Here is a 23949-nt window from a genome sequence, read left to right as displayed (position 1 = left end):
ACTGGAAGGTTTGCCTGGAGGATGCGCATGGCTCTTCTCTCATCCCAACGCTTTCCCTAGAGCCAGAGCAAGGGTATTTCCTGGCGGCTGCTCCCGGTGAGCTCACACCGTGGGCACTCCTTCAGAGCTAGAGTGGCAGGGCAGGTTACTGCTCCAGCTCTGCTAGAAACCTTGGAGCTCCCGACGCTTTGCCTCACCGCGTGGAAGCAGTGCTGGTCTGTCTCAAGGGAACGCAGGTAAGCCAAGCTGGGATGAGAGGCAAGCAGCAAGCCAACAACTGCTGGGCACTCTGGTCACTGCTTCGATTTTTCTGTTCCCCTTTTCTTCTTCCGTCTCATGTTTCCTCCATCCCTTCACCATCTCTCGACTGATGTCTGTTCAGCTAGGAGATGGGATTTACCATCTTGGGCCTGATTCTTTTTTTACCCTTGCATCACTGTAAAAGTGTAATACAGAGCACCAGGGATCAGCAGAGAGTCAATATGGTGTGAATGAATGAGCACATGGAAACCCAAGATCACGAAGAGGCAGACCTCAAACCAATCTGCCTGCCATCTATTTTATTTTTCTTCTGTATCTGTGATCTCACCTGCTCTGGGGAACCAGTCAGCCTGGATTACATAGAGGGCATCGTGAACTTGCAATTGTAAAAGAACGGTGGAGGTTTATCCACAAGTCAGTTTATCTGGTTGGAGCAGGAGGTTACAGAAGAGCTTGCTTGTATTAGCGTTACACTCCTGTGTTTTCTCCCTTTGAACTTCTGCTTGGGAAGAGAAGCAGAGGAAGCTGTGGTACCTTCACACCACTACACACCTACAGTAACTGTTGAACTCAGTGGTGCTGCTCAGCTGACACCGGTGTAAACAGGGACTTGACTGTTTCTCCGCAAGAACCTGATCAACTGATGAGTGGTTTTGAGATAAACTTCCCTCTCCTGCATTAGACTCAAAGCTGAAAGGATTTTCAAAGAAAAGAAAGTTCTGTTTTCCACCAGTGCCTCGGGAGCTCAGAGATGCTACTGAAGCGCTTGGTGTCACCCTGGTACCTGCTCATTCTGCAGAGCTAGGGAAGCACAGCCGGACGGGTTAGTTCAACACTGCATCCAGGGACTTCGCTGCTCAGCTCCAGGGAATTTCTGTGGCTCTTGTGTACCAAATACCCAGCTGCTAGGGTTTGGATGGTGCTTCCAAACATGTCTAAGGTTGGAACCCATCTATCGGCTTCTAAAATACCTCCAAAGTCTCAAGGATCTGAAATAAAATATGCCAGACAGGAAACTTGATCAGGACTTTTACTTTTTCAAATGAATAAAAGAGCGCTGAGATGCTCACACTGAGGATAGGAAAGTCTTTAGCATGGGGAAGAAAAACAGGCAAAAGGTTAGATTTTTTTTTTTAGAATCCCACTTGTAACTGCAGCTTCTGCCACTACGAGAGGCCAGGCTTGGGAACCTGGCAGTGGAGAGCCCACTCAAGGTGTAAAGCTCTGTGAAAGACTAGGAAACCAGGATGGAGCTTGTACGGGAGTGCATTCAAAGTGAAATCACTGCCACTGAAGAAACACCTCCCAATGCCTTTGCTCTACCCCCCCAGGACTCTCGTAATACCTAGGGTCTGTGCTGGTGCTCCAGGGCTGAGCTTGCATAAGGTGAGCTCCAGCCCTCAGGAAGATGCTGAGAAACAACTAAGAAGAACAGAGCCAATGAGCAATAAACCCTGTAGAGTTGTCCACTCCCAAAAGGTAGCTCACAGCCTACAAAGTACAGGGAAGTCCTCTTGGCAGAAAGATCTGAGTCATAAAGAAAGTGAAGAGAAGGGAGAAGACAGGGTGACAAGGACAAGGCTGAAATGGGGAAGCATCATGTGGCAGCGATGACCCCTGATGAGAGATGTTAATGCCGTGGATGGGGCTGTGGTGAGCATTCCCAGGCTCAGAGTTCAAGAACATTTCCTAGGGTGATTTGCCTCTCCTGCATTGTGGAGATAGACGAGGAAATATTCTGCAACGTGATGCGTGCTGGGAAGAGGGTGAGTCTTTTGTAGCAGGGTAAGGATGCTGTGCTTGAGCAGACTGGCACAACGCAAGCGTGCATGTGTGCAAGAGGCAGGCAGGCAGTGTGCTTCTCCACTTTCCCTTTGGGTGTGCAGCACACTCCTTCCCCGTGTGCAAAACTAACATGCTCCTCTCCCTTTTACAAAGGTGGCCCAACGATGCCGAGCATATTTTCCTACCAGAGCGCCGAAGTCGACTGGTGTGAAGGCAACTTTGAGCGCTCAACAGTCATTGCGGAGTACTACAACACCGTGAGTGCGGGCGCATCCGAAGGGCAGGCTGGGGCGCGAAGGCAGATGGCTCCGGGCACCCAGGAGCTGCTTTTGGGAGAGGAGAAGGGACAACCTTGCTTTCTCTCCTCCTGCTCACTCCTTTGAAAGTCCTGGTGTTGGAGGGTGCTGGTATGGGGAATACTTTCTGAGCTTCAGGTAACTCATGGGACTTTTATTGCTTACAACAGTCAGTTGCTCACAAAACGAGCTGGCGTCAGGGGTACTTCTGGCACGTGTGGGGCTGAGTTCCCAGTGAGAAAACTCTGGCAGTGCTCCTTAGCCCAGATTTGTGAGATCCTGTTATACCAGTCCTGCAGCTCTCTTGCCAACTGGGGTAAGTCCCACACAGGGCGCATATATTCCAGCTAAATGTACAGGAGTGGCAAAATGAGAGACAGCACTTGCATGAACCGTGTCAGGCAGGTTGGGAATCCGGAACTCAAGACAGAGGAAAGCTGATGCATGAGCCAGTTTCACCTCCTATGATCCTTTATAATTCAGGCTCCATCCAGCACCAGTCCCTTGAATGCAGCCTCCTGGCTTAAGTGTGGCTAGAAGCATCCATCTCTGTCTGCAGAGGACTCAGTAGATAACCGGTCTCTGCAAGCGTGTCCTTCTACCCCAGTGCAATTACAGGCTAGCAGGGGTGTGAGGCATGTGGATTTACAACCTTCCAAAGGCCTTGTTTACAACATTTAGCAATTACTGTCTAACACTGGAAGTTCTTGTTCTCATGGAAAAGTCTCTTCCTCTTTTTTCAAAGCATTTCCTGCCTTTAATAAATTGCCTATAATAACGATAATTCCCTCACCCGAGTCCCACAGCTCCCAGCCCTAATTGCCCAGCCAGGGCCTCAGAGGAGGGATACTCGGGCTGTATATAGTCACTTCTCTTTGAGACAGTTAACAAATAAAGGTCTGCCAGTCCAGACCAAATACTGCTTCCCTCTGGCATCCAACTGAATGTGTTGTGCTGTTGCCTGTTTACTGGCACTGCATCCTTGTCAGATGGGCTCAGAGCTGCAGAGCAAGGCATAACTAGCAAGGAGGTACAGAAATCACTTATACTCACATCAGCATTTCAAATACAGCTGGAGATGCCAAAGGGCTCTGTGTTTTGGAGTGTCACTGGCAACACAGGGAGGGGTTGATTTCCACAAACAGCAGGAAGTGTGAAAGTTATGAGAGTTTTTAATCAGAATTCATTCTGGGACATAAATTTGCCTCACCTCCTAGTTTAGTACATAGGCAGCATTTTTCAAACGTGTCTTTGGAGCTGAGACCCCATTTTCACAAAGATCCTGATTTACGCCCAGACTGTCAAAGTGGCTCAGGACCCTTAACACACCAAGAAGATCTCAGGAGCTTTCCAAAAGCACTTATGTGTCTAACTTCTCTGCGGCACACTGCTAGACACCGGTTGGTGTGGCCAGATGCATAACTATCTTTCTTAGAACCCAAAGCCCTCTAATTCCCATAAAACATTAACTCTTAGCTGCCTAGGTCATTTTGTGGCACAGGTTTCTAAATTATGTAGCTAGTCCTGAAAATCTTACCCAGGTGCCTAGTTCTGGACTGAGGTCCCTACTAGCCACAGCCATCTCTCATGTTTCCAGACTACACCACCTTCAAGATACTGGGCTTGTTGGGATGAATTTTCATGGGGTAGGACTCAGACACAGCTTTCCTCCAGGAGAGGAAATCTTCTCCAATGCATGTTTCTGCACAGATGCAAACTAATGCGATACTGAGGAACACAGAGAGATTTGGGCAGAGCAAACCCTGCAGGATTTTTTCCAGTGATTAAACTAGCCCTTGTTCCTCTCTACATGTGAACTCAGGGCACCTCTTTCCCAGCAGAGGAGCTTTTTTTGGTCCCTGCACTGATCTCCTTCTTGCCAGTCTCCCTTTTACCAGACCATGGAGCTCAGCAGAGTGCCTGTGCAGGTGGAGGGTACCACTTCTGCAGTTTCTGTCTTAAGATGTGATTCCCATTTAGAGAAAGCAACAGAGATCTAAACCTGCCTTGACAGTTGCCTGCATCAGGGCTGGCATGTGATCTCCTGTCCAAACAAGGAGAGACAAAAGAGCAAACCCTCCTAAAAATTGCTGCTGTCTGAGCATCTGACAACAGCCCCAAAGGCTGCACCATGCTCAGGGCCAGACCTTGTAACCAAAAGAAGGCAGGAGCACCACTTACATGGGCATCACCCTTTCATCAGTCTGCACACACTGGCTGGCATTGCCTGGCTCTCACCCCTTGCAGCAGCACCAGGGGAGCCCTCTTGATGCTGCAGCTCTCTCGCACCTTGTGATGTGCCCTAAAGGGGGGACTATAGAAATTGGACCAGACTGAGATCCTTAGCTAACCCTGCTGGCTGGCAGCATGTTGCAGATCCAGCTGGGGCTCAGGGCACTATCATCTCAGATGTGATCCTAACAGCCTGGATCTCCTTCTCTTCCCTCCTCCATTCGTTTTTTCCCCATATTCAGATCGCTTCCTCCCTGCGGCAAACTTTATGGGCCTTATCTCACTGGCCTGCCCTGAGATAATTATATCAATATTGACTTCAGCATCAGTTTGCCAGAGTTTTAGACTAGCTGGGAATCTAGCCAGCTCCTACCCAAGACTCCTGCACCACTAAACCAGCAGGGCTTCCTAATGGAGCATCCACTTCAATGTCTTCTTCCCAAAACTGCCCGGGGCTTAAGCAGGGTAGTTTTGTGCCAGCAGCAGCAAAGTGCTGCTGAGAATTCCTCTGTGCCAGCCACATTCTCACTCAATTCTGCTTGGGTTGGATGCTTTTTATTAGAAATAAGCACCAAGGGTATGAGCAAAGAATGTAAACAGTATCTTTAAGTACCTAATAACACATGGTGGCTCATGATTGGATGCAATTCAGCAACAAAGTGGTAACTATTTATAGTGACTCAGTGACCCAGAAATTTATTGTCTTCTGGCTGTTCATAGGAGAACCGATTGTGCTACATGAGGGTCATCAGTCAGGGACTTGTCTTTCTATCCTAATTTCTTTCCTGAAATGACTGATCCAGGATGCCTGGTAATGACAACCAAATCCTCAGCAGTCTCTCTGGCAAAGCAGCAGGAGCTCTGACACTGCTGTATACCCAGAGCTCGATTGGTGGAGATAAGCTCAACTGCAGGTGCAAATTACCTAGATACGCCCAGAGAAGCACTTTCAGTGTGTCAGAGCCGTGGCGTGCACCCCAGCGCTCCGCACGGGCTCAGTAACCCCTCAGCCTCGCAGACGCGTCGCTCTCTTGTCTGCCCAGAAAGTCTCATGCAGGAGTATGGCAGGTCCTTGCCTGGCACTCTGCAAACACCAGACAAACAGCTGTTTCCTGCCCCAAAGCAATGGCATGACATTGTGATGTCAGGACACGCAGCCTCATCTTCTGCTACACAGGACTGGTTATTAGGAACTTGCTATACAGGTCTGGAGAGCCTCTGAGGTATTGACTTCTGTCTTTGGCCCTGTGGGCTCTTCTGTCAGCTAAACCTGGTTCACTGGCCTTTAAGTGAATGAATGCACTCCAATGAGTCTTGCAGAAATCTCCTTTCACTGCAGAAAATGCCTGTCTTGAGCAAGGACCAGCACATGCCTTGGCCGCTGTTGCACTGTTGCTGTGCTCACAGAGCCAGGCAGAGCTCTGCAAACTAGCACCTCCTGTCCCAATCTGTATCGGGGGCTTGTTCTCACCCTGTCATGGATGGAGATGCAAACAGATTCTCTGCAGGCCTCTCCCTCCATCTTAGGCTGCAAAGTTCTGAGTTGCAGAGGCCCTAGGGCCTTTCCCATGATCCTGCTAATGCACCAGTATTAGAGCCATGTCACTGATCCCAGTCTTGCTTTTCTCCTAGTCAAAGAAGCAAATGCCAATACAGGCGGGCTTGGCTTAGGCACCTGGAGCAATAATTCACACTAGTTAGGAAGTGGGACATCACTGTGAGCTTACACAGTGCAAAACCACAGGGCTGAGTCACTCTCACAGGTCAAATGACACCTCGGCTCCATCACCACTCTCTTATCTCCCTGGCATCCCAGGCAGAGGGAGCTGGTGCCTCCTGGGAAGCACAACCCAGTTAGGTATAAGCAGAAGCTGTGCTGGGGGAACTCAACATGAGCAGAGACTCTGGAAAAACTTCTTAATGGGAGTACTGTGAGCAAAACGCTCCTAAGCACATTTGAGATGGAGCTTGCCACATCCTAGAGGGAAGATATAAGACAGCACTTACAAATCAGGGCTTGGATCCGACAAGTGATGAAGACCCTGTGTCCTCCTCCACAGATGCAGTTTTGTAGCGGCTCTCCCCTAAGCTCTGAGTTTGGCTGCTTTACAAGGAATCACTCCATCTTTTTGACGCTATTGGCACGGTTCCCCTGATTATCCCTCCCCTCTGATATCTGATCTTGCACATCTCATACTGACTTAATGAAACGATAACGTTGCTATCATGTAATTAATAGCACTGTTGCAATGCCCACTGCAGCAGGGATTCAGACCTCTTTATACACAATCTCAAACTCCTGCATTTCCTCACTTTGACATGCATGCTGGCACTTGCATACTGCTGCCTTTTCTGCAAGCATTTTGTCTCTTCTTGCTATCCCTGAGTGTCTTCCAAAAGCCTCTTTAACCATTTAACAGGAAAAGAAGTGTTTGCAACACAGTTGTTACTTTAACACACAGTTTGGTTTCTCGATCATTTCCGAACAGTTTGACCTCAAGTGTGCAAGTGGGACCAGCACTTCTCTTTTCATAGCTGGAATGGGAACAGGCCTGGATTTGGCTCTAAGCACCTATAGAAAACCAATACACTTGGCCTGAGAATTGCTGTTAATGGGAGCATCAACTTGTTTCATGAAAGCCTTAGTGAAATTCAAGATCAATCTCCAGGTGTTAAAGGGAATAGAGACCTTACATTAAGCATGAATTGTGTTTCCCTCTGGAATATGAGAGGGTGTGTTTCACATATATGACAACATCTCTGTGATTTGCAACCCTGTTACTGTAAACTTAGATCCCATGGGACATCACAAGCCAAGCGTAGATTTTGCAGTTTACCTGGTGCATGTAAGGGCTGCTGAGGGCTGAGACTCCAGCAGTGGAGGTCAGATTCCAGGCTTGGGGTCTGGGTCAGCATCTAACTGGAAGATGAAAGGAAAAGGATTGTCAGGGTGAGATAAAAGTCACCCTGGTGGCTTGCCAAATGGTGTTTTAGCAGATGGCTCTGCCCTGCTCTTCCAAAGCCCCAAAGAGCTGTCTGGCAGGTAAAACGTGGCACCACAGTCCCAACCTTTCATGAGCAAGAAGGATTTTCCCTGGGGAGGCTGTGCTTCCCTGTGATATCACTTTACTGAGTTTGCAAAATCAGGTGAAAAAGCCAGGGTAAGAACCCATAGAGGGTAAGGATTATTTCAAACTTCATTCCCCTGTAGCCGCAGGGTGGAGCGGGCTTGATCCAGCACACAGGTCCAGACTTTGGGCACTTGCTGCTCCTCCCCAGCTCCCACGTTTTGCCCATCAGCATCTGCCATTCCGTAAAGCACTGGCACCTTCAACCAGCCCAGGCAGCAGCAACAGTAGTAGCGCAGGCTGAGCCCCAGTACCATGCCCTCCTCCCCAGACAAATCAAAGTCTGTCAATGCAGCAATTTTGCAGAGTTGGAAATCAGGGCAGAATATTTTCACTGCATTCATTTGCTACGTATGTTTAAAGGAGGTTTATGACTTCATGTAATTACTAGTGTCCAGAATACCTCCCTGCTCCAGGCCAGGTGGCTTTGCACATGACACTACAGGATGTCACCTCAATCCTGCCTGTTCCTACCTACCAACGTCCTGCTTGTCCTGCTCTCCACTGCATCCACTCCCAGTTAACAATGCTTTTCCTGACAGTGGCTTGCCGTGGTGGCCTAGCTCCTCACACCCATCCAGCCCCTTCACAGGGGGCTGGCTGCTGGCTGAAAGGGGCAGAAGCCATCCAGGGAGTTTCTGGCAGGTCTGGGTTGACGGGAGAGGGAGATGGCTGCAAACAGAAGAGCTTTGGCAGCTCACTTGAAGACACTGGGCAGCTGAAGATAAACCATCACCCAAAAGGGGCACACCGGCTTACCCTGGGCTTGTTCACCCCAGAGGTGCCTGCAGGGAGATCATAGATGTCTGCAGCCATTGCTGTCACAGCAATAGCCGTCCTTCCAGTTCCAGCCTCGCTTCTCAAGAAACGCCTCTGCCCTGTCCCTGTGCCAAGAGTAATACCTGCTTCCATGAGATGCTTTCCACTAGAGATCCATATCCTCTTCACACATGGAGATACTGAGGCACATGGTGGGATGGTACTTGCCCAAGATCATGCAATAAGCTGAATGTGCCTCTTGTTTTTCAGATCAGCAATGTAAGCTTCTTTGTCCTTTCTCCTGCCTTGCTCTACCTGAACCGGCAGTACCGTCAGCATCGTGCCTTGCCCATGTATGTCGTCTCCTGCCTGCTTTTCTGCGTAGGTGGGTGCCAAGGTTGTGAGAAGACCAGACAGGTTGCCAGAGTACCTGACTGTTCATTCATTATACCTTTGGAGGCTGGTTCTTAGTGGCCAAAGCACAGGGGCGAGCTGGGGTGCGAAACCGAACAGCCGTGTCTGTTTGAAGCCCTGCAGCTCATGGTTCCTGTTGGCTGTGGATGCACAGCTTCCAGCCCAGTAAATCCCCGTGGTGCTGTGTGGACTGACTCACTCAGGCCTCCATTAACACCAAGGTCCATGCCCTGCTCTTCAGGAACAGTGTGTCTTTAGGAATGGCCCCCGAGAACTTCCCAGGCCAAATAGGCTTGTGCAAGGATGCAACTTTGCTGACACAAACTGTCCTTGATCCTTGCAGGTATCTTTTCCATGTACTTTCACATGACCCTGAGCTACGTAGGACAACTCTTGGATGAGCTCTCTATCCTCTGGACTCTGGCTGTGGCATATTCCTTTTGGTACCCAAGGGTTTACTTCCCCAGGTGCATCAAGACCAGGTATGACTCAGAGGGACATAGGGTTGCAGGCTCTGAGGGCAGGGATGGGACATTGACATTGATGCGTGTGACCCACAGATTGCCCCAGCCCACGGCCAGCTCCCCTGCAAGGGGTCAGCATTGAGGTTACTGCGGTTTGCTTCGGGACCAGACCCTCCATCACTCAGTGGTGGATGTGCTGAGAGAGGAAGAGTAAGAAACCCTCCCACAGGGAAGGGCTGTGCTGTTCCTTGCCTTCACAAAGCTGCAGGGGAAACTTTGCATGGAGAATTTCAAAATTAATTGGGAAATTAAATGTTCCTGAGGACTGACATTCAATTACCCATGCTGTCAAACTGTTATAGCGTCCCCTGCCATCCACAGAGAGCTTTCCCACAGAGATGCTGAGGGGGTTTCACATAGGACAAGCTGGTCCAAGTTAACGCCCCACATTTCAGAGGTTGTTTGCAGGGCTGGCTGGGCTAGAGGAGCTCAGCAGAAAGGACAGGGATACTGGGTGAACAGAAACAGAAACGCAGCAGGGCTTTGCTCAAAGGATGGTCCTACCCTGGCAAGCTTGCTGGAGCCCTCTGAGCCAGCCCAGTTAGAAGCCTTGCAAAGGCCTGCTCCAGGTCTGCTCTTCCCATGCCAAAGAGGAGGTCACCAGGAGTTCACTGTGGAGACATGGCTGGGGGAGAGGGGAAGGCACTTGGGAAGGGATTTGCATGTGAAAGGCCCCTCTGAGCCCTATTGTTGTTCAGTCAGCCCAAATCTGCATGTTTGCACAGCTCAAGCCCCTGCCCGCCACCGTTGGGACTCCTGCTTTGCAGCCCTTCCCGGTGCAAAGCTCCCAATGCCTTTGCCTCTAGATGCTCCTCTCTGGCATCACCGGAAAAGTGCACAAGTTACCTTCTGGGCTGTGTACCCCACTCTGTCATGGACTAACTGGCTGGCTTTGGGCAAAGCACAGATATAATCACATACCTCAGCCTTCCTGCCAGGACTACCGCAGAGGCTGAGGTCAGCCACGTGCAAACAGATCGGAGGTGCTGGAGAAGGGTTTCCTCTCTCAGGCAATGAGCAGAACCTCTCCCATCCTTATCTTTCCATACTGTGAACCTTGGGGGCACTGACACTCACTCCCAACTCCCTTTAGGAAGCATTTCTTCTGGTTGAGTGGTGTCACCACCGTGATCAGTACCTTGATGTCCTTCATCAAACCAGCCTTCAATGCCTATGTGCTCAACTGCATCGCCTTCCACCTGCTGTACCTGACATGGCGTGAGCTGAAAAAGTAAGGAGGGGGCTGAGAGGGGTTATCTGCAGGTCCATTGCATGCTCTTGGCAGGCTCACATGTGGCAGTGACTCTGTGCACAACAGTGAATTGAGCCTAAGTCTTCATCAGCCACATGTTGGACTAACAATCAGCTCTGCAAAGAATTGGGGCAGCCTGGGAGGGACCAGGAAGAGGCACAGGAAGGACTGTGGGTGGTTGGATACAAGAAGGCCATCTGGCCCAGGTGCCATGCAGAATGGGGACAGTCCATGGGACAAGTGTATCTCCTCCCCAGCTGCCAACTCTGCAGCTCTTTCCCCTTTGTGGGGGATTTGGGAACCAGTGTGGGGTTGGGAGAACCCACCAGGATTTGGGGAGAAAGATAAGAGTGCCTTGGCATCTCCTAGCATCATCCTCACCTACAGAAAGTCACAAACCCTCTCTACAGAGCCACACTTCTCCAGTTCTTGTGCTCTGATTAATACCCTCCAGAAGAAACTCACTGGGTTTTGCCCTGTTGCATCAGCATTTGCAGACACTTTCATTCCAACACGATATTCCGCTTCCTCTCCCTCGCTGTGTCTTCCAGGTGCAATGACAAAAGGGTTCACCGGATGGCCGCAGTCATGGTCTTGTGGTGGGTACTGGCCATCAGCAGCTGGATAAGCGACAGGTGGCTCTGTGGGCTCTGGCAGGCGATCAACTTCCCCTACTTCCACAGCTTCTGGTAAGGGCTCCAGCATAGAGGCAGGAACCCCAACCCAAACATTTCACGGGCTGAAGGGCCACAGCTAAGGAGAAATGGCAGCAGAGGTGTGATACTGGACCAGGGAGCAGCCGCATCTCTGCCCAACCCTCTCCCCCTTTTCCCTGTTGCTATTGATGCTGCTCCTCACCCTGGCCCCAGGTCAAGGATTTGGTCCTAATCACTGCTTAATATCCCTTACCTCCTCTGCGCCAGCCAAACAGTGTTTTGCAAGTGAAATTGTTCTAAAAGTCCCTCCAGGTAAGCAGCTTGCTTTCAAAGGGCTGCATCTGCTCCCAGGAAGCTGCATGAAGTGCAATGTTCTTTGAGTTATTTTACTAGCCAAACTGAAAGACAGTGATTTGCTTGGGCAAGATATTTCAGTGCCTGGCCAAGTGTGGCTATAAGTGCTGCACACAGCATGCATTCTCAGATTAATCCTCACAAATCACTGGCATGACTGGGACAGACACCGAGCGCTGCTGGGCTAGGCCAGGCAAGGTGGAATGGGTGGTTTGGTTTAGGGCTTAAGTTGCCTATATCACCCCATCCTCTCTGCGCAAGGAATTGCCCCCGCCCCAGCTCACAGAGCTCTTCTAGGATTTCCGCATAGGCACAAACCCTGCAGGACCCACACTCCCTGCAGCCCTCGTGCATCACGGGACTGGGACCTTTGCCTGCCGTTACTGTACCCCTTGGCTCTAGCCTCACGGTGACAATGCCAGCCACACACCGCTACAAGGTGCAGAAGGAGCAGATGGAGTTACCCCCGTCCAACACATGTCTTTTTGATTTCCTTGCCAGGCACGTGCTGATAGCCATGTCCCTCCTATACTGCTGCCCACTGGTCATCTACTTTGATGTCAGCTACGAGATGCCATTGTTCAAGCCAAAGCTAGAATATTGGCCCAGTGACTCCTGGCCTGTCGTGGTGCCTTACGTTACCCTGGAAGAACCCCACAAGCAGTGCTAGAGCCGGTTGCCCTCGGGCATCCCTCAGGCATGGGGTGCGTGATGCACACGCGTGTGTCTGCATGGGGAACACCTCGGCTGTGCGCCTGTTCCTCGGACAAGGGCAATGTGGCTAGCGGATGGGGCAGGGAGCAGCTGAGGCCTCATGATGCCAGGCATGAAGCAGGGTGGGAACCCGCAGGTGCCCTGGAAGACTCTGCCCAGACTGGCGTCCGGGGAACCAAAGATCTCCTCCTCCAGCAGATCCCCACTGAGAAGGGGAGGGAGACAGTGCTGCTTCTGTGTCTTCTGCATTAGTCAAGCAGTGGCACCCCTTGCTGACAAGGGCACAGCGGAGAACACAGAAGCCAAACTGGTGGCAGCTGGGTTTGTTGGGGCTGCTCTAATTATTATTATTAATTTTATTTATTGATGTATGTGGTCTTGCTCAGGAGGGCTGTGCATTAAAGCTATGGACACTGACTTGCACTGCCCCTTTCTTTTCCCTGACTGCACCACATCCCTCGTTATCTGCCAGTCACTCGCACAGACAGGGTGACCAAAGCGCTCTCTGACCTAGGGAGAGTGGTTTATAAAGAGAAATCCTCCTGGGTGACAAAAGAGGCTTTGCTGGCCCAGGTCCTGGGGTGCTCTACCCCACGCTCTACCCCTTCTTCAACCCCCAGTAGCCCTTGTTCCTCCCCAGCTCTGACAAGTCTCCAATGGCCATGTGCAACTTGGAGACTCCTCTGCTTACTGAAAGGGCTGGCTGGTGGCAGAGAGTGAGGTAAAGAGCCAGTACATTAGATAAACATATCGGTATCTTTGCAAGAACAAAGAAAAGATGTAAAGCCTCAGAGAAAGACCACTGCTGTGCCACGGGTACAAAGTGGTGCTTTCCAGGTTCTCCCCACAGTGTAACAGCAAATAAATTGCTCTCACAGCTACGGGACACACTCTTGCTCACCAAGCCTTGCTGTGTTACAGTGACAAGTTGAACCATGTCGTGGGTCTGGGTCCTTGCACAACGAGCGGGGACCGTCTCTGGAGAGCACCAAGAGGCTGGCAGAGTGGCTGAGGTTGGCTCCCTGCAATGCAGCCAGAACAAGGTAATGCCACTCCAGGGACCACAGGATTTTCGGGCCCCTGTGAGTAAAGCAAAAGCAGAAGTATTCTGGGCTTAACCTCAGAGGTAGAAGATGCTGCGCAGCGTGCCACACAGCGCCTGTGCCATGGCCCTCCCATGGCCACTGCTGCCTCGTGGGTTCCTCTGCAATGGTCCCCAGAGCCACTAGATGGCAAATTTGGCTCATGAACCCCAAGCAATATTTCATCTCGGGAAAGGGATGCCTTGCGCAAGGACTGAACCCCCAGGCCTGGTCCCCCTGCCCTCACCATCCCTTGGCACCGGGGTCAGACATCTCTCCGCCAGCACAGCCAGCAATAAGACACCTGCACAAGGTGCAGGACAAGGGGGACACAGACCTCCAGCCTTTGTGTGCCCTTGCCTCCCCATGCCGGTGCCCATCTCCTCTGTTTGCCTCTTTGTCTCTCCTGCATGCCATCACTCTTGCCTCTCCTCTCATCACCCCATCTCCCTTTCGCTGACCCTCCCTGTTTTGCTCCCTCTTGCTCTCCCCCTGCCTCACCCCTTCCCCAGCCCATCACATTCTTCTGCAGCCTATTAATAACTTCTGGGCAATTGCACCGGGTCCCCGCTGGGCTCGGCCCCTCCGCTGGCGCTGCCCTGCGCAGCCACTGAGCGCGCCGGCAGCAAGTTCAAAAGTGCAGCAGGGCTTTCACAGCCCCTCTCCCCGTCAGGGGGTGGAGGAGGCCGCTCGCAAAGAAAGGCCGCGTTGCCAGGGAGCCTGGCACAGGAAAAGGGGGTAACCTTCACCTCCGACAGGACCGCTGGAGATGGACAGGCACCAGCAGGCCGGAGATGCTTGAGAGAGCCACGAAGGGATGGATGGAGGCTGGGACGTGGGCGAGGAGGGCTAATTGGCCGTCTTCGGCCACGGAGCTGGTGTGATGCTCGGCAGAGAAACCCAGCGGCAAAATCCCCCGTGCGGTATGGTAATAAGGGAGGTGTCCCAGGCGCCGCTGCCTTGAGAACAATGTTGCTGCAGTTGAGTGACTGTAACAGGCCCTGATGACAGCCGGGCCGCGTTAAAAATGCCTATTCAAGCAGATCAAGACATTGAGAGGCCTCATGGGGATCTGAAACCCTCAGGGATTTCTGGATGAAGCCAGAAGCTGAATCCCCAGCCCTGGGAACCTGGGGGGGGGGGGGGGGGGGGGGGAGAAAGAGAGAAAAGAAAAGAAACCCACAAAGCAGCTTTAAAAGGACTGCAGCGCCCGAGGCAGGGCCTCCTGCTCCAAGCGGGGCTGTAGCCTGAGAAAGCGAAGCAGCCCTGACACCAATGTGTCCCCAGTTATCTGAGGCTGGGGTTGCACCTCCAAAAGGTCCCTGAGCTGCTGGGGATGCTCTGTCCTTCCTGCCAGGGAGCCACGGCTCCAGCTTGTGGGGTGCAGCCTGCACTGCAGAGCTGACAAACACCCCATAAAAACGAGCGGGGCTGTCAAAGGGATGAGTCAGGGCATTTTTGCCTTGAGCTGAAAGGGATCCTGCAGGGATGACCAGCATGCTGAGCGGGTAAAGCTGGGAGCCCTCAGAGGGTGAAAGGCAACAGTGGCTGCTTCTTGACCCCCCCAGGCCATGGGGAGTTCTGATGGTACCTTCTGCACCAGGACCCTTGGCCGTGTGAGTGCCTCTCCAGGTGTAACCAGCCAGCTCACTCAGCAGAGCAACACAGGAAAACAAGCAGGGCAGGAAGAGCTGCAAACCCGTGCACTCGGGGATTTGAGTTAGGACTGGTCAAAATTAAACCTTTCCTTATTTTTGCCAGATGAGCCTTAACCCCGATCATTTCCCTGATTTGGGTCCCCATGTGGCTGCCTAAACCACAAGAAAAGAGGCAAGAGAAGGGAGCAGGAATGAGGAAGAGGATAGAGGCTAGGCTGCTCCTTTCAACTGATGCCAGATTAAAGAGGTTGTGAAACAACAGCATCAGTTGAGTCTATTTGGTGCAATTGCAACACAAATGAAATAATAATGTTGATAACGCACCAGTCCTGCAGCATCAAAGATTAACACTTACCTGTTCTGCTGCACCGAATTGTCTCCTGCTGTTACAGATTTACACTGCAGGATTTGGCTCGCAGAGTGGAAACTTTTCAAGGCAGAATGATTTATCTGTAAAAGACATTGCACATTCATGGACCTGCATAAATAATGCAAAACTAATTAATAATAACCCAGTCCCTGCTCTTAACAATGCCAGGAGAAGAAATTGCTTCACTGGAGTGTCTCTTGTGCCTTTTGCAAAAGATCTTTATTTGTTAACTGTCTCAAAGAGAAGGAAGATAATAGTTTTGAAACACAGAATGGATGTCGCTAGGTCCTGGGATTTTATTGCCAGCCTGGCAATCTTTACAATTGATTTAAAGAACCCTCTGCTGGAGTCATGTTAAAACAACATTGATTCAGCTTTGATTTTTTTTTTAGTTTTAATCTCCAAAGTCTGCAGTCAAAAGTTTGAAACCATGAATGCAAAGGGCTAAGAAACCCAGGAAAGAAAGAGATAAGCTCAAGAATTATTACCTCTCAAAGTTTTGTCCTTTCAACTCTAAGTGCTACTTTTGAGGTTTGACACAGGATTTCTAACTCAGAGGCTGGCAGTTCTGTTACACCTGCCTCACAACTGCTAGGCAAGATGTTTCTTCTTTTTTTAACTGTTCCACCTACATCCTTGCTCTCCGCTTTTCACATAAGACAAAATTAGCCATAGGGACATAAACGAATGCCACAATTTTCCAGATTTTGATGGCTATTCTGGACAGATGAAAGGTATCAGGTCAGGATTATCTGAAAGTCATATTTCAGCAAATATTCTGTCACCGTGTTTGCAGCAGTCAGGATCTTGATGTCCCCTGCCTATGTCTTTCTGTATTAGCTCACATGGTGGCTGCACATATAATCGGGGCTGGTTTTGACCAGTGACCATAGAGGAAATGTGGGTAAAAGTCGCTTCTCAGTAAGGAGAAGCGCAGCCATTACTTGGCCAAATAAACCAGTTGACGAAAAATGATTTTTAATCAAAAGATCAAATGATCTCTTCAGCTGTTTCTATAAAACCCCATGATTTGGTTCCACTTAGTAAGACATTCTCACTGCTGTTTTCAGAAGAAAAACAAGCAGTTCACATTTGTCTGACAAAGTGGTTCAAATAACTTCAATTCTCTAGTAATGGCTGCTATCAAAATACCTAAAATGGGAGGATTAATTTTTCTGTGCCTTCACATTACAGCTCAAAACATGGTTTCAATTAGGACTGTTCTCTACTTTCTTTAATTCACTTTCTATGAACATTCAGTGACTTGGGTCCCGATTCATGAGCTCACTTAAGCACATGGGGTTTTATAAATGTGTTTAAACGTAAAACTGAATCACGTTGTTCTGAAATGGCACGCTTAGTTTCACCGTTACAAATATTTAACAAAAGGCAAAGATTTATCTCAAATGCTGAAGTAGTCACCAAAAGCAACATTCAATTGTGCATCGGGTTATAAAATTCACAACCTGCAATTGATGCTGCATTTATTTAGATAGGCCTTCCATAAGAGACCAGCTGTCTCAGTTCACTAAAATGCTTAAGCATATGTTTAATTTTAAGAATATGAATAATTCCATTGATATCAATGGCACTTGCTTACACTTAAGAATATATTTTACTGGGCTGGAGCCAGAAATAGTGCCATGTAATGCCAATAAAGTGCAAACTGCAATATTTCTCTAAGTGCTTTCTGGGACCAATTTAAAAATTAATCAATGAAGAACTGTAATGTGAAAATGCAAAAATTAATATATGTGAGATTTTGCTGTTTACTATCCTAATATTGCCAAGTATTAACATCCACCAGAGCACTGCCAAGTGAAATCAAAACCAAATCTGTGAAACAGAGCAAAAATGGCAACAAGTTGAATTTGTTATTCATCATGAATCATCCTATCTGACTTAAAGATTTACTCATGTAACACTGAATAGCATTTAGCATCCTTACAGAAAGACATACATAGAGATTAAAGACAGGGTCTGACCCCATTTGTACCATCCCCAATGCGTACTAACTCTATTCAGCCCAGAGAGCGAGTCCAGTCCGAAGTGGATGCTTGAAAGGGAGAACAGGATCTGCTCTGTAACAGCAGAAAAGTGCCATGAACAAGGATGACTTAATGATCAAAACATCACAGAGCAAAGGGTCACTAGAAACATGATTCTGCTCTCCTGCTTACTGTGCCTTACCTTCCACAAAACTCTGTGAATTGATCTGTTATGAGGAACAGATGAAAATTTCCAGGCGCCGAATACTTTAGCTATTTGTATGTGTTCTCATGACTTTACTCACCACGAGTCTGACAGTACCGACATTGCCAGTGACCTACGTGGACCTGGGACATACCCCTTATTCCCCTATGATGGTATCATCATATAAACAGCTATATATCCATATGCAAATGATTGCTGTTTTCAAGCTGTTCATGAGCGACCTTATACACTGCCCATACGGTACAGTAATATGTTTTCCACATATGTCAGATGTTTCATGACACATTTCATGCATATATTTAAAATAGATTTCATAGCATATAAAAATGCACAGGCAATGGAAGAAAATGGCCTGCATCTGCAATGTTTACATAATGCATTTCAAAATTGCATGAAATGCGTCCAAATTGATTGTATTCTTCATCTATCTAAAATATTGATGGCATCTAAAATGTATGTGTAATGGATTCACTCATGAGCATGTATTACATGCTTTATTTTGATGCCTGAGTAACAGAGGGAAAGAATTTGTTACAGCTCTGCCTCCACAGTGTAGCTACAGAGACAATTCCCACTTCTCCCTGTGTTGGTTGGAATGGTTATGTCGCATGTCGCTTTATATTCCAACCTGACTCCCTTGAAACTGCACTGGCTGGGCCTTTATGCAACAAAATCAAGCTCCAAGGTGTTTGAGACGTGCCACACTGCTGTGATATGACTTTGCTGCAATCAGGTACACTGTTGTCTCACAGGTGGCGATATCAGTGATAATGTTTAAGTTTCAGCGGGATAAATTTCAGTGTGGTAGGGCCAGCCAAATTCCCTGGGTCATAGGCAAGTTTGCATAGCCCATACTACAGCATGGGGGATTATCTGAACTGCTATCGTACCTGAGCTAGCTAGATTAGAGGTGGTTTGCATACATTTACATATGTGGCAACCCCACCTCCAGTTGCTGTGTAGACAGGTGAAAGCTCATTTCATACCATTCCAGCAAAACAGCTTAGTTTTGCTGGAATCTGTCATGAGAGCAGCTGACCCAGAATCCACAAAAATCAGAAATTCATGCTAATTTGAATGTTACAGGCTCTGAAATGCTGCTCCACCAGCTCTGAGATGTCTCACAATCTGCTCTGAGTATAGAGAGGATCAAACCACCAGGCTGGGTATCTGCTGATGTTGGAAACAGCCAGTTGCTCTGAAAACCACCAAGCTGACTTACTGGGGTCAGAAATAGCAGAAACACCAGTCCCAAGAGGAAAAGGCACCACACAATGTGAGCCAGAGCTCAGGATGCTCAGAAACACGGCAATCATGGGTATGTAGCCATCAGACTGCTACATTAGAGCCCTAGGGAACTCCAAACACTGGGAGTGCCTTAGGAGAGGTTGTATCTCAGACAGTGTATTTGTCTGGGATAGTAATTCCTACTCACTTTTTGGACTCTTCAATCCAGAAAACAATTCAGAACAGGCTTTTTGGTGCTGGTCAGACTCCCCTACTGATCTTTTCCTATCATGTCCTACTTTTCAAGCTATTTTTTTCCCCCATCTGGTATTTTTCAGTGGCCTAAAGGTTACCCTGTCTAGGGTAACAGTCACCAGTCAGAAGTTGGCCTCTCTCTGAGCATGCAGATGAGCACCTTTCAATGACTTTGGCATCAACCAAAAGAAGCCCCACGCAAAGCAGACACAAATTTCGGCAGTGAATCTCACTCCCTCCTATTGTACCATGACTGTGTTTGCTCCAACGGGCACATAAGGTGCCTGGGCCCATCTTCTCCAGCCTGCACTTCTGCCAGCAGCTCGTATTCAGTGTTGGACAAATCCAGCTTGTGAAATGCTCTTCGTGGCAGGTCCAGCCGGCTGGTGGGTTTGGCACGACACAGACCGTTACATCACTTGGCCAAACCTGACCTCTGTCTGTAGAGCACAAGAGAAAGGTACCGTCATCCGACGGCTGCTCAATAGCCAGGCGAAACGAATTGATAGGTATCAATTCAGCCTGCAGTGGACCAGTAGCTACATTATAATGCCAACCTCACCTTTGGTGTTAATGAGGCCCCTTCATTAACAGCCTTGAGCAGAGGGGTCAGGGACTGAATAGAGACAGACTCCTTTCTCACCCAGAAAGCTGGTCCTTCTCATTCAGAATTGAAGCACGTTAGCAGGGCAGTTTGAGGACGCTTGTGCTGCCCATGTTGCATCTGCAAGGGACATGACGTATTTGTGACTATTCATCTGGCTCTTTTCACCAGCACTAAATACACAGAAAGAATAAAATAAATTCTCATTGTGTTCCCACTTACTAAGAAAATTTTCCCTCTTCCTTCTGGTTTGGAGGGTTATTGTACATTAAAAGCCTTTTGCATTTTTCAGTAGCTATAGTACGCTATAATTTAGATTTTCCTCAGGCACAGAAGAACTTAGTTAAGCTAAACTGTATTACAGTGTGGGGTTTTTTCTACTAAGTCCTTCATTAATAAGGGAACTAAAGAATTTCCAAGCTGTCTGTAATTTTTCCCAGATGCAGCTAGTAGTTGCTAGGAGTATCTTTTTGGCAATCAGAGTTTTTGGCTATTAACAATCTGGACTTTCGCTATACTACCCTGGTGTTAAATATGTGCTGTGAATACTGTAGTGTGGAGTGTGAATTGGAGAAGGAGGGGAAGGCAAAGAACAGGCAAAACAAAATCATTTTTAGAAGAATAAATATTGCTAGGAGTAACAGCTGATTTGAAAAAATATTCTTCCCTGCAGGGATCCCAATGCTGATCAGAAAACCAGGAGCCCTGCTACACCAGAACAAGCATCGCTGCGGAACTAACTCACTCCTCCTCACTCACAGCTTCTCTCTCTGTTATTACCTGTTCTGTTTTCTCCCTGGCAGCCAACACGGACAAGTCCTGCAGTGAGCCTGTGCCATGAACTAAAGACAACAGAGGCCACAGGCAGCCATACACAAACCAAAGCAACACCCAGCTCTCCTTGGTGCCACCAGAGAAACCAAATCCTCTCTCGATTTCTGAGGCTGTATGTAAGGACGTGACACTGTTGTTGGCAAAGCCATGGTAAGTACCAGGAGAAAGATGTCTGCCCCTTGTTACCTAAAATATCATAAGTTCTTTGTTTTGACTGCAGGTATGTTCATCTTGGAAACGCCACAGAGTATTTGGCTTATTGGAAGTGCTTCATGAAAGTAGATGAAGATCACTATAATAATTTTGCATCTGGTAAGAGAAGGCAGTGAAGTGACTTACACATGCCCAGGAGAGAACTTAGGGGTCTTTCCACTCAGTCATGTTGCATATGGGCACAAAGTGGAGGAATGTATTTTCTCAGAGAAACCCCATTCAAATGCAAGATTTGTGTCTTAATCGTTAAGTCTGTGGGACTATTACAAGACCATCATTTTTCTACACTACCTGACTCTTTAAGTGCTTGTTGGCTGGCTGGTGTCCAGGCACTCAAAGCACAGACTGACCGCAGAAGTTGCGGTCTTCAGTTCAAGAGTGGAAACAGGGAAGATGCAACTAAATTAGTAATGGGAAAATAATAATGAATGACAAAAAAACCCCAATGAAACAAATTTGTTTCTCCAGGGATAGGAAGGGCAAGCCACAAACATACAGATGCACACATACAAATTGATGATAGGGCCTTACAGCAGATGTACAGCCAACCACCCCGATGAGTGATGCTAAGCCCAGGAAAGTACTTTTGCTGCAAAATGAGAGATGTTGCTTGGAGGCTGGTGAGTAAGCAATTTGGGCATCTTGGGCATGGCAATTGGGATTGTCTGAGGGGGCTGCTGGCGGGGTGGGGGGGGGTGTTTGGGGGGGTCAATGTTGTGTTCCTGCAGAGAGGGGGAGACGAGGAGGAGGGAGGAGAGGTGCCTCAAGGAGCAGTTCTGACGGTTGTTGCCTGCTGCCCAGACAGAGCCTCAGAAAAGCTGGGGTGGGCTCTGTCACAGTTCAGTGCCTGCTGGCCAGTCCTCTCTCACGAGGTGTCTGTGGACACCCGAGCGTGGGCTGCGCTGTCCCAACTCACACATGACATGACTTTCCCCACCAAAGCACTAGGACTCATCTCTTCTCAAACACCCCAGTTCTTGCCTCCTTCCCTCATGCTCCCCAAGAACAGCCAGGTTTGGTCTGTAAAGCAGCCGTGGTGTGTACTGGCAGGAAAGGGAAAGGATGTGTTGTACTTTCCCAGGACTGTAGATTAGCCTGTGCTGGAGGAAATGCTCCAGAAATCTTTCCCATCCCTGGTTTACCTGGCCAAGACAGGGACAAGTGCAGTGCAATGTCTTTTTTCCACTTTATTTTCCACCATCCCCACCTCTCAGGGGACAGACCCAGTCCTTGGCGTAGTCCCCTATCAGGAGCCAAGCCAGATTAAACACACACCTTTCAGTCCAAGACAAGGATCTTTGAAGCAAGACTCTGGAAAGAAAAATAAAAAGCCCAAACAAAAATTAGGGAGAGCTGTCATGTTTCATTTGCATATTTGCATATGCAAATAAGATGTGTTTCTTATCCATTGGCACTGGCCCTACTGTAGATGGCAGCAACACAGCAGATCTCTGCCAGCATACAGTGCCACAAAGAAAGACGCTAATTGGATTTGCAGACACTTATTGCAAAACCCAGAAGTTGCTGGAATAGATATAAAGAAACAGGAGCTCAGCCCACGGCTGCCTTGGGTGCGAAGGCACTCAGCTGACAGCTCGTTAGTTTGAGATGTCCCTGCAAAATTAGAAGTTTGGAGGAGCCTGGATGGCTGCTGGCTCCACCTTCCCCAGCACTACCCGGCACCTAAAACTCCCAGCACACTCCCATAGAGCCTGGCAAATTTTCTACCCTTGGCTGTGATTTTTTGGGGGGGAGGGGGGGCAGGGGGAGCTTGAAGAGGAAATCGTGGGTAAGCTTGATCAGTCATTGGGCTGGAAACCATTCAGAACTGGGAACTGCTAGTGGAGCAAAGGCTGGTTATAGGAATTTCTCTGCCTGAGTATTTTTGCAGTTGTCTGTAAAGAGCTGGGGCTTATTTTAAATTAATCCACTCTCGCTACTTGTCCCAGCACAGAGCCCTGGGGTGCTGCCTTGGAGCAGGCGTCAATATAATGATGTGCTTGCTCTGAATGGGGCACCCCAACTTCTTCAGTATAGTTTAATGGCCATGTATCAGACTGCCTGCCTGAGGTGCCGTGGAAGCTGAGGCGCCTGACGTCGGGGTCTCCCATCCCTGACCTGAAGTGTCTAAGCTCTTGCTCAAATCCCACCCCAGGCCACAGAGCAGCTGGAAGCTGGAGGAGCGACTTGTGTCCAAACCAGCAGAAGTAAATACAGGTGTGCTGAAGTGGGAGGGCAGTCCAGCTCCCGCACTGGGAGAGCGTGAAAACAACCATTAACACCAGGCTGGGCAAAAATAAAGGCACAGAACATTGTCACCAATGGGAATTAGAATAAAAAGCAAATTCTAATGATGTTTCAGAGGAAGTCAACAGACACTTTTTCAGGAAAGGGAAAAGTTCAGGGTCTTGAGTGTCTGAGCAACACCTCTTGCACAAGAAGGAAATTCAACAGAGCAAGAGTGGAGTCAAACCTGGGAAAGACGGAGACATTTCCAGGAAAGATTCAGGCCTGGGAGCATGTAACCACCAAGGAGTGTGATGAGGCTGTGAGTGAATAGCTAGGATTGGGAGTTAGAAAATAAAAGATTTAGACCTAAGAGTCATGTGCATGGGAATAATGTCCACAATTAAAGATATCAATGAGAACTCCCAGAGAAAGAGGCCCTGTCTCAATGGAGAAGAAAAGAGACTGTCCAAGGAGATGTCTCTTGGGACTGCATCAGACAGAAACATGGAAAATTAAAACTGGAGCACTTAAAAGAATCCAAATCAGGCTCTTTTTTGTTGTTGTTGTTGTTAACTGAAGCGATTAAGCATTTTGCTTTACTAATATCCTCTATCAGGTTGATGAGGTAAACTGGCTCTTTAGAATGATTTGGGAACCGATTAATCCTTGCCTGTGGCAATCAGTTAGCAACACACACAGCGTTATTGGCTAACACGCACTTTTCTGCTGCCTTACAGAGATCAACAAACTATTTCAAAAAAGAAACTTGCACGAAGAAAAAATTCTGCCTTGCATCTAAAAGAAAATTTGCTCAAGAAACAGTCACAAATTGCACTTGTAATGACGGTCCCGCGTTAATTTAAGGCTCACAAAATCGAGCGCAATAAC

General features: G+C 48.6%; 1 protein-coding gene across 2 annotated transcripts; it reads left to right on the top strand.

Annotated features, from left to right (window-relative positions):
* ACER1 (alkaline ceramidase 1) lies at nucleotides 1-12783 on the top strand. 2 transcript variants are annotated; one of them, XM_052801728.1, is made up of 7 exons: nucleotides 1-236; nucleotides 2200-2303; nucleotides 8732-8846; nucleotides 9219-9357; nucleotides 10493-10630; nucleotides 11203-11340; nucleotides 12163-12783. In XM_052801728.1, the coding sequence occupies exons 2-7, from the start codon at nucleotides 2211-2213 to the stop codon at nucleotides 12329-12331; spliced, it is 792 nt and encodes a 263-aa protein (XP_052657688.1). In that variant the 5' UTR covers nucleotides 1-236; nucleotides 2200-2210; the 3' UTR covers nucleotides 12332-12783. The 2 variants fall into 2 exon arrangements, with proteins under 2 accessions (XP_052657688.1, XP_052657690.1); XM_052801730.1 differs by lacking the exon at nucleotides 1-236 and adding an exon at nucleotides 1796-2027.
* The last annotated feature ends 11166 nt before the right edge of the window (nucleotides 12784-23949 follow it).

The sequence above is a fragment of the Harpia harpyja genome, chromosome 11 (genome assembly GCF_026419915.1).
Source record: "Harpia harpyja isolate bHarHar1 chromosome 11, bHarHar1 primary haplotype, whole genome shotgun sequence".
NCBI classification, from domain to species: Eukaryota; Metazoa; Chordata; class Aves; order Accipitriformes; family Accipitridae; genus Harpia; species Harpia harpyja.
The sequence above is the reverse complement of the archived record's forward strand: the minus strand, read 5'-3'. Positions and strand labels throughout refer to the sequence as shown.